We start from the raw sequence: 14,648 nt of genomic DNA, 5'->3' as shown, positions 1-14,648 counted from the left end.
GCAAAGAAATTTCTTCTCCAGCAATGTCCATGCAGTCCTCTGTGAACACTGAGCACTTGCAGCTAAGCCACAGATTCCATGCAGCTCTAACAAGCCTTACCTCTAAACCACAGAATCATTCAGGTTGGAAAAGACCCTCAGGATCACCAAGTCCAACCAATAACCCTACTCTACAAGGTTCACCCCTAAACCATATCCCCAAGCACCACATCCAGGCTTAGGGACTCAGCCACCTCCCTGGGTAGCATCTTCCAATGCCTGACCACTCTTTCCATGAAAAAATATTTCCTAATGTCCAGTCTAACCTGACACTAGTTCCACTACGAAATAAATGCCACATGTTTAAAGTTGTCTGAATATTCTGTCTTTATCTCAGGTAGTTCAATTTCTAAAGCCACAGGTTAGCTGAGATCAGAACATGCTGTTACACAAGTTAAAACAGCCAAGACAGACTGCTAATGCTTTAGAAAATAAGCAGCACTCTGTGCCTAATACATAACTGAGAGCACTGAGATACACAGTGGTGATGTTTTGTATGTCTGTCTAGGTTTGCTCAAGGGAGAGTAGTGTAGAAAAAAGGAGTATGAATAAGGAGAGTTGAATGCCCCTAACATTTTTTCTTTTTCTTAACTTGGATCTTCTCATCTTTTACTTCTAGTAAGTTTTGGAATTGTCATTTAAATTGTGTGTTGTCTGGACATCCTTTTTTCCATTATGCTGCTTGTTTGTTGTTTGTTTGGGGTCTTTTTTTCCTGCTTCTGCATGTTATAAAGCACTTTGTGTTTCTAGTTGCAAACAGCAAGCTTTTTCACAGCATACATATTCTGTCTGCTGGGGCCACAGATTAAGACCTACCCAAATTCATATCTCCCACGCAAAGCTGAAACAAGCACTCAATGCTTTTCCTTGGCTAATGCTTTGATCATTGGAAGATGTTGTTGCATTTTGGCTTTTTTTTTTTTAAGGGCTTTTTTCCCTGCCTTCCAGCATAATCTCTCATTTTTCAATTTTTCCAACAGGTCTTGGTAGCCTTGCTGCTTCCTATTTGAATCCTGTCAAATCTTTTGTACCTCAGATGCCAAAGCTGCTGAAGTCTCTCTTTCCTGTTAGGGATGAGAAGAAGGGCAGGCAGACCTCTCCTCTTGTACAGCAGGTAAAAAAAATCAAATCAAAGAGCCTATGCAGTAATATTGGTGAGTGGTGTTTGGCTGGTAAAATGCTATTTTATATGTTGTTGCAGCACAAACCATGCTTTTAGTCATAGTAAAGCCCTGTGATGCATTTCCCCTCCATTCTGTTCAGAGGTAGCGGAGCTGGTTAAACTTATTGATACACTCACCCCACTTGGCTTTTTAGATGTGCCAAACACACTGCCAGCATGATTGATGGTAATACTTGCAGCAACAATAGTAACATTTATGAAGTGCACTTAGTGCTTGTGTATTGCCAAGAGGAAAATGTAATTCTATTTTTAATTCCTTATTTCATACCCCGTTCCCTCCTACCCCTCGCTCTGCCTCCTGTCACGTTTTACCATCTTCTGCTGTGCACTTTGGACACTTGATTTTGTTCGTTCTCTTATTTATTCCACATGTCAGAGAAGCATTTGATTTTACTTTAGGGTTTGGGTTTTTTGGTTTTGTTTTGATGCTGCAATGCATGTCTCTGCTGTGCTAAGGACCCCAGAGCTGGACACAGCACTGCAGGTGGGATCTCAGCAGAGCAGAGGGTCAGAATCCCCTCCCTTGATCTGCTAGCCACACTGCTTTGGATGCAGCTCAAGATTAGTTTGACTGTGTGTTTTTTATCCTCTACAAAGTAATAAAGAGAGCAAATTTTACTCTCATATCAGTGTCACAATATCTTACCTAATTTAACCCTTTACAGTTTCATGTTGCCTTTTGCTTAGAACAGCCTTAATGTTGAGACTGGAATCATGTATCTATGATATTTAGAGAATTAAGACAGTGGCTTTCTTTAAAAGTATTTGGGTATCAGAAGATGCAAATAGGTGCTCTTTACAATTGCAGTGAGAGCCTTTCACAACTTCTTGAACTCTTGCAGAATCAATGAGAGTGAAGATTAGAAGCAAGGCCTAATTTCCTGCCTCTAGTCTAACCACCTGTTCCCACTCCTTCCCTCTGTTCAAGATCAGCTTTGCATTATTTGCCTTGAAGTCAGTTTTTAAACTACAGAGACATCTATTTTAAGAAATTTTTAATTTATGTTATGGATTACTGTGGCAACTTAAGCATTCTGATTGAGATCACAACTATTTTTAATAGGAGGGAATGCTATTTTTGCTTTGTTTTAAAAAAACCCAGAAGCTAATAGGAGTTGGTGATGATTTAGTGCTTGGCTGAGTTGAAGAGCAAGTGAAGTTTATTTCCATGACCACTGCATCTGATTAATAAAAGGAAATCTTCAAATTATTTGCAGGTTTTGTAACAGAACAAGTCACTCGTATCTCAAACACACCTCACTGCTTTCAAAGGTTTATAGATATTCTCTGCAGCTCTGCTTCACTCCTGTTAGCAATCACAGCGTGGGGAGAGAGCGAGCTAAAAGTGAAGGAACTGCTACAGAAATAGCTGCAACTTCTGTGCAGCACAACAAATACATGCCGTTGTAGCAGGACTGTTAAGCTCATAAATACCATGTCTCATAATCTGTCTTGCTGTTTCTTTATCATGATGCAAATGTGGCCAGAAGGATTTAAATGGTGGTGTTGATGAATGGCTGATGTACTCAGTGGATGATGGGGCTGCTGATGGTCACTGTTTGGTAATAGGCTTTAACGCCTTATTGCTAACCTGCCAGAGGGAGACAGCAAGGTAGTAATTCTTGCCTAGCTGTAGTAAAACACACCATGGAGAGGACACAAAAAATTATATTTCTGAGTCTCAGAAAATACAGAACAATGCATCTTAGTTCTGGCGAAGAATAAAACTTTGATACACGGTGGCAGGGGACATAAATGAATGTGCAAGGTGAGAGTAGGTGGCGAACTACAAAAACTATAAAGGGGAGTCAAAGCCCAAAGGATATTTCAGCTATGATTGCAAAGGAATCTGACCCCTAACCAGGAACTGATAGACTTGTGTTGCTGAAACAACAAATTGGGAGAGCTAGGTTCAGGATTAGAAGTGACCAAAGGGATGCTTTTCAAAGCAAATGGGAAGATCTAAATCATCCTTTTATAGCTAAAAGCAAACAAGCAGATATATAGTAAGTATTCAACATAAATACCATAAAGCTAAGTGGATCAGTTTATTACATTATCCTGGTTCATCAAACAACTCGTGACAAAATTAATAGCAGGTGACAAAATTAATAGATGAGGGGCGAGCAACTGATGTCGTTTACCTGGACCTGAGCAAAGCCTTCGACACTGTCCCACACCACATCCTGGTCTCCAAACTGGTGACACATGGGTTTGATGGGTGGACCACTAGATGGATAAGGAACTGGCTTGATGGCCGCACCCAAAGAGTGGCTGTCAATGGCTCCATGTCCCAGTGGAGGCCAGTGACAAGTGGAGTCCCTCAGGGGTCAGTCCTGGGACCTGTCTTATTCAACATCTTTGTGGGGGACATGGACAGTGGCATTGAGTGCACCCTCAGCAAGTTTGCTGATGACACCAAGCTGTGTGGTGCAGCAGACACGCTGGAGGGAAGGGAGGCCATCCAGAGGGACCTTGACAGGCTGGAGAGGTGGGCACAAGCCAACCTCATGAAGTTCAATAAGAGCAAGTGCAGGGTCCTGCATCTGGGTCGAGGCAATCCCAGGCACAAATACAGGCTGGGCAGTGACTGGCTGGAGGGTAGCCCTGAGGAGAGAGACTTGGGGGTGCTGGTGGACAAAAAGCTCAACATGAGCTCTCAGTGTGCACTTGCAGCCCGCAAAGCCAATCAGATCCTGGGCTGCATCAGGAGAAGTGTGGCTAGCAGGTCGAGGGAGGTGATCCTCCCCCTCTACTCAGCCCTGGTGAGACCCCACCTGGAGTACTGTGTCCAGTTCTGGAGCCCCTATTACAAGAGGGATGTGGAGGTGCTGGAACGTGTCCAGAGAAGGGCCACGAGGATGATCAGAGGGCTGGAGCACCTCTCCTATGAGGACAGACTGAAGGAGTTGGGGCTGTACAGTCTGCAGAAGAGAAGGCTCCGAGGAGACCTAATTGTCGCCTTCCAGTATCTGAAGGGGGCCTACAGGAAGGCTGGGGAAGGACTTCTCAGGATCTCAGGTAGTGATAGGACTAGGGGGAATGGAATGAAGCTGGAGGTGGGGAGATTCAGGCTGGATGTGAGGAGGAGGTTCTTCACCATGAGAGTGGTGAAACCCTGGAATGGGTTGTCCAGGGAGGTGGTCGAGGCCCCGTCCCTGGGGGTGTTTAAGAGCAGGCTGGATGAGGCTCTGTCCAGCCTGATCTAGTGTGGGGTGTCCCTGCCCATGGCAGGGGGGTTGGAACTAGATGATCCTTGTGGTCCCTTCCAACCCTGAATGAAACTATGAAACTATGAAACTACAGTGAAAGACAATTTCCACAATTCTTATCAAGCTCCCTTTTCAGTGCATATCTGTGGTGTTATTTGTAAGTACTTAATTATCTGATGCCATTAAACCCCCTTCTGGAAAAATACTGGTGGACCGTCTTGAATTAGCTGGCTGGCCTGACTGTTGGATTAAATCTGCCCAGGGAGGTGGTTGGGACCCCATCCCTGGAGATAGTCAAGGTAAGGCTTGACAGGGCTCTGGGCAACCTGATCTAGTTGAGGATGCCCCTGCTTACTGCAGAGGGGGTTGGACCAGATGACTTTTGGAGGTCCCTTCCAATCCAGACCATTCTATGATTCTATAGTGAAATTGTCAGGGTTAGCTGGCTGTACAACTCTTCAGAAAGCATCATATTTGTTGTGCCTTGTAAGCAGGGTCTTACGGCTAAGTTGATTTTAGTGCTTTTGAGCATCATTTAGAATAGAATAGAATAGAATAGAATAGAATAGAATAGAATAGAATAGAATAGAATAGACCAGGTTGGAAGAGACCTTCAAGATCATCGCGTCCAACCTATCATCCAACACCACCTAATCAACTAACCCGTGTAACCAAGCACCCTGTCAAGTCTCCTCCTGAACACCTCCAGTGACGGCGACTCCACCACCTCCCTGGGCAGTCCATTCCAATGGGCAATCACTCTCTCTGTGTAAAACTTCCTCCTGACCTCCAGCCTGAACTTCCCCTGGTGCAGCCTGAGACTGTGTCCTCTTGTTTTGGTGCTGGCTGCCTGGGAGAAGAGACCAACCGCTGCCTGTTTACAACCCCCCTTCAGGTAGTTGTAGAGAGTGATAAGGTCACCCCTGAGTCTCCTCCTCTCCAGGCTAAGCAGCCCCAGCTCCCTCAGTCTCTCCTCATAGGGCTTGTGCTCCAAGCCCCTCACCAACTTCGTTGCCCTTCTTTGGACTCGTTCCAGCAAGTCAACGTCCTTCCTAAACTGAGGGGCCCAGAACTGGACACAGTACTCAAGGTGTGGCCTAACCAGTGCAGTGTACAGGGGCAGAATGACCTCCCTGCTCCTGCTGGCCGCACTGTTCTTAATGCAGGCCAGGATGCCATTGGCCCTCCTGGCCACCTGGGCACACTGCAGGCTCATGTTCATCCTACCAAGGGAGCAGCACTTAACCTTTTCTCAAGTTTATTACTGGAGTTAAGTTCATCGTGACCAAGCAGCATTCCAAGTGGATGGGTTATCAAGCCCGATCCTGTGCAAGTAAACAGAAGATGGAGTTCTGATCGCTCATGCTGCAAATGCCATCTTTTATTTTAGCAGCTTTTTATTTCAGTCAGATGCTGTTGGTTAGGCTGGCATCAAACTTCAAGTAGGCGAGCACACAGAGAAGTTTATCCTAACAGAATGGTCTTTCCCAGTGCTGTTTTTGTTTATTGTCAGTGGTTGCCTAAGCTTCAAAAATGCAGAAACATTCCAGCCAAGGTAACAAAATTGCTGTCTTTGACCTTCTGATGCAAGTTTAGTAACTAATCTGGAGAATAATGAACTGCAGTTAATGAAATCTGCTCTCGTATTCAAGTGTGTTTCTCAGACAGCACATAAAATAATTGAAAGAACTTCCTGCTCTCTAATTAGTTAGATTGAATTAATTTGGCATAATAGGATTCTTTATGTAACTAGCAAAATGGCTTCCGATGAAGCTGTTTATGTACCTAAAAGATTGGTTTCTGATGAAGCTGTTTATATACTTTTAAGTTAGAAAATGCCTATTTTCTCTATTATCTGATGCCTTTTAAATTAATTGCCAGTAGCCTGTAAATAAAAAAAAAAAATTAAAAAAAAAAAAAAACAATTTGAATCTTTATTGATGGCTGGAATTGCTTTTTATTTTCTCAGCCTATTCTTCAGAAAGCTTAGTCCTGCAGTGTACAAGATTTAAAGCTTCACTAAACCTTACTGCTGATGAGGAAAGTTTAAAATACTTGGGTAAAATATGCAGGTGGATGGAGAATCAGCTTCATCTCTCTGTGCTTAACCATACTATGTACATGCTCTTGAAGCTTGTCTTTTGTATTAACATACTAAGGCTTTCATGGTGTGCACCAACCAGAATTCCTGTACTTTACCTTCTGACCCTGTTGATCTCCAGGAACTACCTGTGTAATTACATTTTGGGGCATCACTGGGTGCTGCCATGAAAAATGTACATATTACATTCCAGATTTCTGGTTTATGACATTGCTCTAGCAGAAGCACATGCCTCTGAGCAGTGTGCATTTTCTAAGTGGGTTTTGGTCATCTTGATACTTGAGAAACTTGTTGGATGCTCAAATGTCTTTTTGTTAGCACGTGGCTTAAATGAGAGATCTTGAGGCACTAAAAACCTCTTTGAATTTCCACATCCTAATGTAATTGATTTTTGATTTGTGCTATAGAAATGCAGAGATGTGACACATGGAGAGGGCAGCGCTCCTTTTATTTTCCTTTTCCACCTTTTGATGCAGACATAGTAATTGCTCTTAAAAAATAATGAAATGTGACTAATGAAAAACCTTTTTTTCTGGCAGGGCATTAAAAAATAACAGTTTCATGGATGTGCATGGTGCATAGTTTAATTGCTAGAACTGACATTCCTTAACCAAATGTAAATAATGTGGCCTCTGAGAACCTTCTTTAAAAATCTTGAAGGCTTTTTTCAGAGTTTCAAATAAAGAATCATTTGGATGCTGTAATCAGCATAGCTCAACAGATCCTCTGTAGCCAGCTCAGCTCCTATGCATCTAGTTCTTGTGACTGAGTTGTTAGTGGTTTGATTTCTGAGTTCATTTTTCCCTGTCATCTTTATACAAGTAGCTTTGAATGAGAATGAGGATAGAAAACTGTTTTTTAAAGTTCTTAGTGGAAACCACTGAAATTTCTGTATGAACTAACTGGAAGATGATTATGAATTACCCTTTTAATCTGTCCAGACCTAGAAATGAAGTAATTTAACTGCACAGAAAAGGGTATGGTTAATTTTGCATAAAGTATATTAGAAACATGGAATTCAAAAGTATTATGACAGGCTGAGACATTCCACATATGGAAAGTGGAATAAAAAGGGTGTGTTTAGATTTATGTGAAAGGCACAGTGTCTTTAGAGGAGAAAACAAAGACCAAGAAAACCCAGCAAATAAAACTTGTACTGAGTTTTAGATGTCTTTTTGGATCTAAGGGCTAAGAGATTCAACAAGGTCAAGTGCTGAATCCGGCACTTAAATCACAACAATCATCTCATGAATGCTCTAGGCTTGGGGAAGAGTGGCTGGGAATTGCCTGGCAGAAAGGGACCTGGAGGTGTTGGTCAATAGTCAGCTGAATATAAGCCAGCAATGTGCCCAGGTGGCCAAGAAGGCCAACAGCATCTGGGGTTCTATCAGCAATACAGTGGCCAGCAGGATGAGGGCAGGGATTATTTCCCCGTCTTTGGCACTTGTCAGGCTGCATCTCAAATACTGAGTTCAGTTTTGGGCCCCTTGCTCCAAGAAGGACATTGAGGTGCTAGAGTGTGTCCAAAGATGCCAATGGATTTAGAGCACAAGTCCTCTGAGGAGCAGCTGGAGGAACTGGGGTTGTTTAGTGTGAAGAAAAAGAGGCTCAGAGGAGATAACCTTGGCTCTCTACAGCTCCCTGAAAGGAGGTTGGAGCAAGGTTGGGTTCAGTCTTTTCTACCAAAGAACGAGTGACAGGCTAAGAGGACACGTCCTCAAATTGTGCCAGGGAAGGCTTAGGTTGGACATTAGGAAAGACTTCACTGAAAGGGATGTCAAGCCCTGGAACAGGCTGTCCAGGGAAGTGGTGGAGTCACCATTTCTGGAGGGATTTAAGAAACATGTAGATGTGGTGCTGAGGGACATGATTTAGTGGTGACCTGGCAGTGCTGGGTGAAATGGTTGGACTTGATAATCTTAAAGGTTTGTTTCCAACCAGAATGATTCTCTGCTTCTATGAATGAGGGAAAATTTTATATTTGAATAATTAATGGCTTCTAAATTATTTTAAAATTGAGGGCAAAGAGGAATATTGCTGGGAGGGACATTTCTAAAATGGATTCTTCCTTCTTGATTTTTTTTTGGCTGTGTACTAGGGAATTCAGAATTCTTGCTGTGTTGCTGTATATATCTTGTGATAGTATTTTATCCTGGCTGCTCAAAACTGATTTAAATCTACATTTAATGAAGCAACTGTTATGCCCTGCTGCTGAAGTTTCCAGTAGCTGCTTTTAAATGGCGATGCAAGCATAAAGCCTTCGGTGTGACAGTCCTTGATCTCAGTCATTTCTATCTGTGGATGTTAAAGCATAGACAAGAGCAATGGGAGTTTTCTGATAACACCCTTTTAGGATTGCATCAGCTGTAACCTTGGCTAGACCATTTCTGGTGCTTGGAGGATTATTCTTGTGCATGCTGGCCCAGTCTGTTCTGTTAACAGCCACTGAACTTTCTGCAGATTGGGTGTTAGCACTGAAGGATTTTCATCCAGTGACATGAAGTCAAAAGGCTTTGTGCTGAAGTCATCAGTCACCATTGTCAGAGGCATTTTACAGAATGTTTAATGACATAGAAATATGAAATGTGTTTTTTTATGAGCTCAGTGAAGAGTCTGACATTATGTATTTGTAATACATGGTACGATCAGCAGTTCACTTATGACTAATTTTGGTGTCTCTATGTGGAGCAAGATACATACTTGCTGTTCAAGCTCACCAGCATACCAGGAGGGTCTCCAGATTATAGAGTCATAGAATGCTTTAGGTTGGAAGAGTCCCTTAAAGGTCATCCAGTTCAAATCCCGTACAGTCAGCAGGGACATCATCACCCCTTGCCCTGTCACAACAGGCCTCCTGCAGTCTGCCCCCATCTTTCTGATAGGCCCCTTTAAATGTGAAATGTTGCAATAAGCTCTCCCCAGAGCCTTCTCTTCTCCATGCTGATTTCCAGCTCTCTCAGCCTGTCCTCACAGCAGCAGAGGTTCTCCAAGCCTCTTACCATTTTTGTGGCCTTCTATGGACCTCCTCTAACCAGTCCACATCCTTCTTGTGCTGAAGACTCCACAGCTGGACACAGTACTTCTGTTGAGGTCTCCCCAGAGTGGAGTAAAGGGACAGAATCCCCTCCCTCAATCTGCTGGCCACACTTCTTTTAATGTAGCCCAGGATGCAGTTTGCTTTCTGGGCTGTGAGCCACATTGTTGGCTCACATTCAGTTTTTTTATCCATCAGTACCCCTAAGTCCTTCTCTTTAGCACTGTGCTCCATCACATTATCCCCCAGCTTGTATTGATACTGGGGATTGCCCCAAGCCAGGTGCAGGAACTTCCACTTGGCCACAAAGGCCCTCTTCTCAAGCTTGTCCAGGTCAGGTTATACTGATCACTGGTAAGTACCTGGCTTCTGGTCACCTCGAAGTATGTGCAGACTGACCTCCCCTCTGACCAGAAAATTTGCACTCTCAAAAATCCTTCTAAACTCACTGCAAAAAGCAGCAGCTCTTAGGAAAAAGACATTTTTGTTATTGTTGTTCTATGAAGATTCAAAGATTATTTAAAGTGAATTGCTTTCATGTTTCTTCTTACTCCCTGTTTTCTCAGCTTGGTTGGAGAAGTGGTGCCAACAATTATCACTGGAAAAGGGTCATGTTTTGCCATTGGATAAATATATACATCTAGTTCAGCAGTGGCTATCTGCAAACATTTAATGATAGAATTTGGCTCTCAACTCAGAAATATTTTTCATCCAGTAAATGTCTTCAAAGATAGTCAAACACTTTGTTTTCAGTATTCCCCCCACAAGTAACTCAACTATATTTCATAACAAAGATTTGTTTCCTTAGCCCCGCCACCCCAGTGAGGCTGTTTCTGCTCATCTGTTTCTTGTCAACACCAAACTTGGGCAAGTGCCACTTCTCATAATTGCTTTTTTTTCTCCATGTTTTTCTAAACATTGCTTGGCAAAGCTATTGTAGTTTTGAGATTTGTCATCCTTTCAGGAGGAGAACTTGATGAGGAATGATTAAAGTGTAACGCTTTTCTTTCTTTTGCTGTTTGATATCGACTGGATTTTCAGATTTCATGGCTTTACAGGCTGTAAGACTGAAGGTTTTTGAGAGATAAAAAAAACACAAACTCTTTTCCTCTGTTCATTTTTTTAAGTGAGAAAAAGAAATAAAAGGCAGTGAGAAATAGCTTTAAATACTTTCTCTTATTCCTGTTCTGAGTGCTTATCTTATGATGATAATGCTAGACCTCAGACCACTTCCCAGAGGTGGCACAGATACTGGGAGAAAATGGAGTAAAAATATCCAGTTGTGTTACAGTGCCAGTGTGAGAGCCTTGACCTGGCTTTAGCTCAAGGTCTGCCAAAAATGTCTGTTTCCACTGCTATATCAGATCATGAACAGTAATGTGGAAACAACAAGGACAGTGGTTTTTCCTTTCCTGAGATGCCAAAATGTACTGCTTCTAGCAGTGGAGCATGGAGATATTTAACTAAGATAATTTGAATTCAACAGCCTTGACTTCTCACTGAGATTCAGCTGCACCTCTGCAAAAGGTTTAAAGTGCTCTGTAAGTGCCTAGGGATTAGCCCTAATGCCTTGTGACTACAGATTTTGTTGTTGTTGTTGTTTCATTAGAAGGTGATATTTAATAGCTTGGCTTTGCACTTGAGGATGGATCAATCCGTGGTTCAAAGATGGTTAAAGTGGAGGGAATAACTGTTCTGCCAAATACTCTGCTCCTTTAAAACACCATGATGAGTTTCTACTAAACCTAAAATCTGCATGGTTCCCTCATGGTAAAGTTAGTCTTTCTCTCTAGTCTTTGACAAAGTGAAGCACTTGGCTGTTGTGACAGTCTGATTACCCTTGCATACCTGACTTAATACCTGGGACAACTCATGGCTCTAAGCTATCTCTGGAATTGAGACACAAGTCAGTACCACCGTTGTTTGCAGGTTACTGCTTTTGTCTTGGAAGAGTTCCACTTTATTCCAAAGGAAGCTTAAGTTCTGGAGTATGAGGTGTCTGAAAATCACTGGGTCATAAGCCCTAAAGCTGTGCTTATTTTTAGGTTTCATTGATTTGTTGATTCAGGTCACCATCTGCTTCCAGGAGCCCCAGTGCACATCCTCATAAGGGCCACCAAATGCTAATACCTTGTGCACCTGAAATAGAGCCAGTTTGCTCTGAACCCCACTTCAGGGGTGTACTTCCAGTTAGCAGGTTTAATAATGAGTAAACCCCTCCTGTCCTGCTTTCTTTTATTGAACTGAGGCTTTCACTATGCAAAAATCAGGTTTGACCAATCTAATAGTCTTCTGTGATGGTGTGACTGGCTGGGTAGATGAGGGAACAGCAATGGATATTGTCTACTTCAGCTTCTGCAAGTTGTTTGATGCTGTCTCCCACAACATCCTCATAGGGAAGTTTAGTAGTGTGGCTCAGGTGAGTGGGCAGTGAGGTGGATTGAGAAATGCCTGAACAGAGCTCAGAGGGTTGTGATCAGTGGCACATCTGAAGTCCTGGGTCCAGTTCTGGGCTCCCTAGTTCAAGAGAGACAGGAACCTACTGAAAGTAGGCCATCAGAGTCTACAAAGATGCTGAGGGGACTGGAGCATCTCTCTGATGAGAAGGTGCTGAGAGACCTAGGGCTGTTTAGCCTGGTAAAGAGAAGACTGAGAGGGGATCTCCTCAGTGCTCATCAATATCTAAAGGGAGAAACTCGGGAAGATGGGGCCAGACTCTTTTCAGTGGTGCTCAGTGACAGCACAAGTGGCAACAGGCACAAGCTGGGACCAAGGAGGTTCCATCTGAGCATAAGTCCCAGAGCACTGGAAGAGAGGCAGCCCAGAGACTTAGAGGCTCTTTCTCTAGAGAAATTCCACACCCACCTGAATGTGATCCTGGGCAACCTGCTCTGCCCTTGCTTCTGTGGTTTAATGTCTGATTAAAAAAAACCCATGTTTTGATCTATTGTGAACCTGTTGGGCCTTTTTTGTCCTTCTCTTGTCTTTGTTTTTAACCTTGAATAATTGTGGTTTTATTTAATACCTGGCAATCTCTGTATAAATAGCAGCTGTTCTTTTCTCACATCTTTATTTCTTGTGGGGACAGGATTAGTCATATTTCTGATTTACTGTACTTAGAAGGGAAGCAAGAGAAAATTACCTCACTCTTTAGCTGGAAAGTTACCATTCTTTAAACAGACTGTGGAATTCTAGAAGTAACTATCAGATGAGCACCTGCCTTCATGTCTCAAGGGGTTCTGAAGTCCCTTGGAGAAAAAAAGACAAAATCAGATTGCTCCCAAATTGTGTAATATGTTAGTTTTAAAGAGCTCTTTCCCTGAAGGTATGAGCCTCACTTATAATTCTATAATTGTTCTGCTTGGAAATGACCTTTAGGATCATCAAGTCCCACCATTAACCCAGCACTGCCATGTCACCACTACACCATGTCCCTCAGCACCCTGTCTCCATGACTTTTAAAGCCCTCCAGGGATGGTGACATTATTTAACAGTGCTAAAGAGAAATGTTTCTGACTTTTTCTCTTCTCTCCTTTTCTTCACACTGCCCTTTACCCAGGTTCTCCATTGACTTGGTGGTCCCTTTCTCTCCTGTGTCAACAGTGAATGACAGCCCAAAACGACATCTTAGCCTAAGATTTATAGTCAAGTGTCGCAAATTTGCTGTTATGGTTTTAGGATAATTTCAAATCTTTAACATAAGAACCTGAATATGGAGCAAGTGAGAGACATTTCTTGTCAATGCCTTCCTATCAAGCCCCATGCTATAACAGAGAAGATACTGTTGGAACTGAAGTGGTTCTTCTGGAACAGGACCAGTATATGCAATGGATAGTTTCCACTCTAGCAGGCAGTGGTGATGCCCTCTTTGATCTTGTTTCTTGCTTCCTTTCTGAGTTCAAGCAAACAATACCACAAGCTAAACCCAATTCAGGTACTGGAGATGGAGAAAGAGTTTGGAGATGGACAGAAGCTGAAGATTTCAGTAGCCAGACCAGCATGACCTCAGAGCTGTTTGGTATCTGGTTTATCAGTGATTTGTCTTTGACTGACTGTGTAGAAGAAAACTTTGTACCCCATGAATTTGTACTTGTAGCTACTTATGTCTTAAAATTCAGGAATTTTTGATGGTTAGAATTTTTACCCCTTCAGTTATGTCATCAGAGTGCAATAAAATAGCAATTCTCTGTCCCTTCCTGACAAAGGTTTGCTTGTGGTTCCAGAATTCCAAATATAAGTTGTAGTGCTGAAAAAATCCTTTTGTTTTGCATTTCTGCAGGCTGTCCCACGGATCATGGTTCAGTCTGCCAGTATTGATGCCAGTGCTGCAAAGATAAAACAAGTGAGCATATACCATGAATCCACAAGGCGCAATAAGGCAAAATACAAGGTCCTTCACCTAGGCTGGGGCAATCCTCAATATCAGTACAGGCTGGGGGATGATGAAATTGAGAGCAGCCCTATAGAAAATGACTTGGAGGTGCTGGTGGATGAGACGTGAGCAGGCATTGTGCTTGTAGCCCAGAAAGCCAGTCGCATCCTGGGCTGCATCAAAAGAAGCATTGCCAGCAGATCAAGAGAGGTGGTCCTGACACTGCGCTGGTGAGACCTCACATGTGGAGCCCTCAGCACAGGAAGGACATAGACCTGAGGGAGCAGGTGCAGAGAAGGGCCACAAAAATGACCACGGGGCAGGAACTATGCTATGAGGACAGGCTGAGGGAGCTGGGGTTGTTCAGCCTGAAGAGAAGGCTTGGGGGAGACCTAGTAATGACCTTCAAGTACCTGAAGGGGACCTACAAGAAGGCTGGAGTGGATCTGTTTTTAAAGGCTTGCAGTGATAGGACAAGGGACAATGGCTTCAAACTAGAGAAGAGCAGATTTTGATTGGATGTTAGGAACAAGTTCTTTACCATGAGGATGGTGGAACACTGGAACAGGTTGCCCAGGGAGGTAGTTGAGGTCCCATCCCTGGAGATATTCCAGGTCAGACTCAATAAAACTCTGAGCAACCTGCTCTAGTGGAGGAGGTTCCTTCCAACCCAAACCATTCTATGATTCTATGATCCCAGGAAGGCA

The 14,648-nt window shown here is 43.1% G+C and overlaps 1 protein-coding gene across 2 annotated transcripts in view; it reads left to right on the top strand.

Annotated features, from left to right (window-relative positions):
- KIF13B (kinesin family member 13B) overlaps positions 1-14,648 on the top strand; it is a 230,241-nt gene that overhangs the window by 210,536 nt on the left and 5,057 nt on the right. For both annotated transcript variants that reach the window (XM_068143211.1, XM_068143210.1), the window contains exons 38-39: positions 1,020-1,153; positions 13,849-13,911. In XM_068143211.1, the coding sequence (XP_067999312.1) occupies positions 1,020-1,153; positions 13,849-13,911 (197 nt within the window). The remainder of the gene's footprint in view (positions 1-1,019; positions 1,154-13,848; positions 13,912-14,648) is intronic.

The sequence above is a fragment of the Melanerpes formicivorus genome, unplaced genomic scaffold (genome assembly GCF_026170545.1).
Source record: "Melanerpes formicivorus ecotype bairdi unplaced genomic scaffold, bMelFor1.0.p_v2 SCAF_9, whole genome shotgun sequence".
In the NCBI taxonomy this organism is placed as follows: domain Eukaryota; kingdom Metazoa; phylum Chordata; class Aves; order Piciformes; family Picidae; genus Melanerpes; species Melanerpes formicivorus.
The sequence above is the reverse complement of the archived record's forward strand: the minus strand, read 5'-3'. Positions and strand labels throughout refer to the sequence as shown.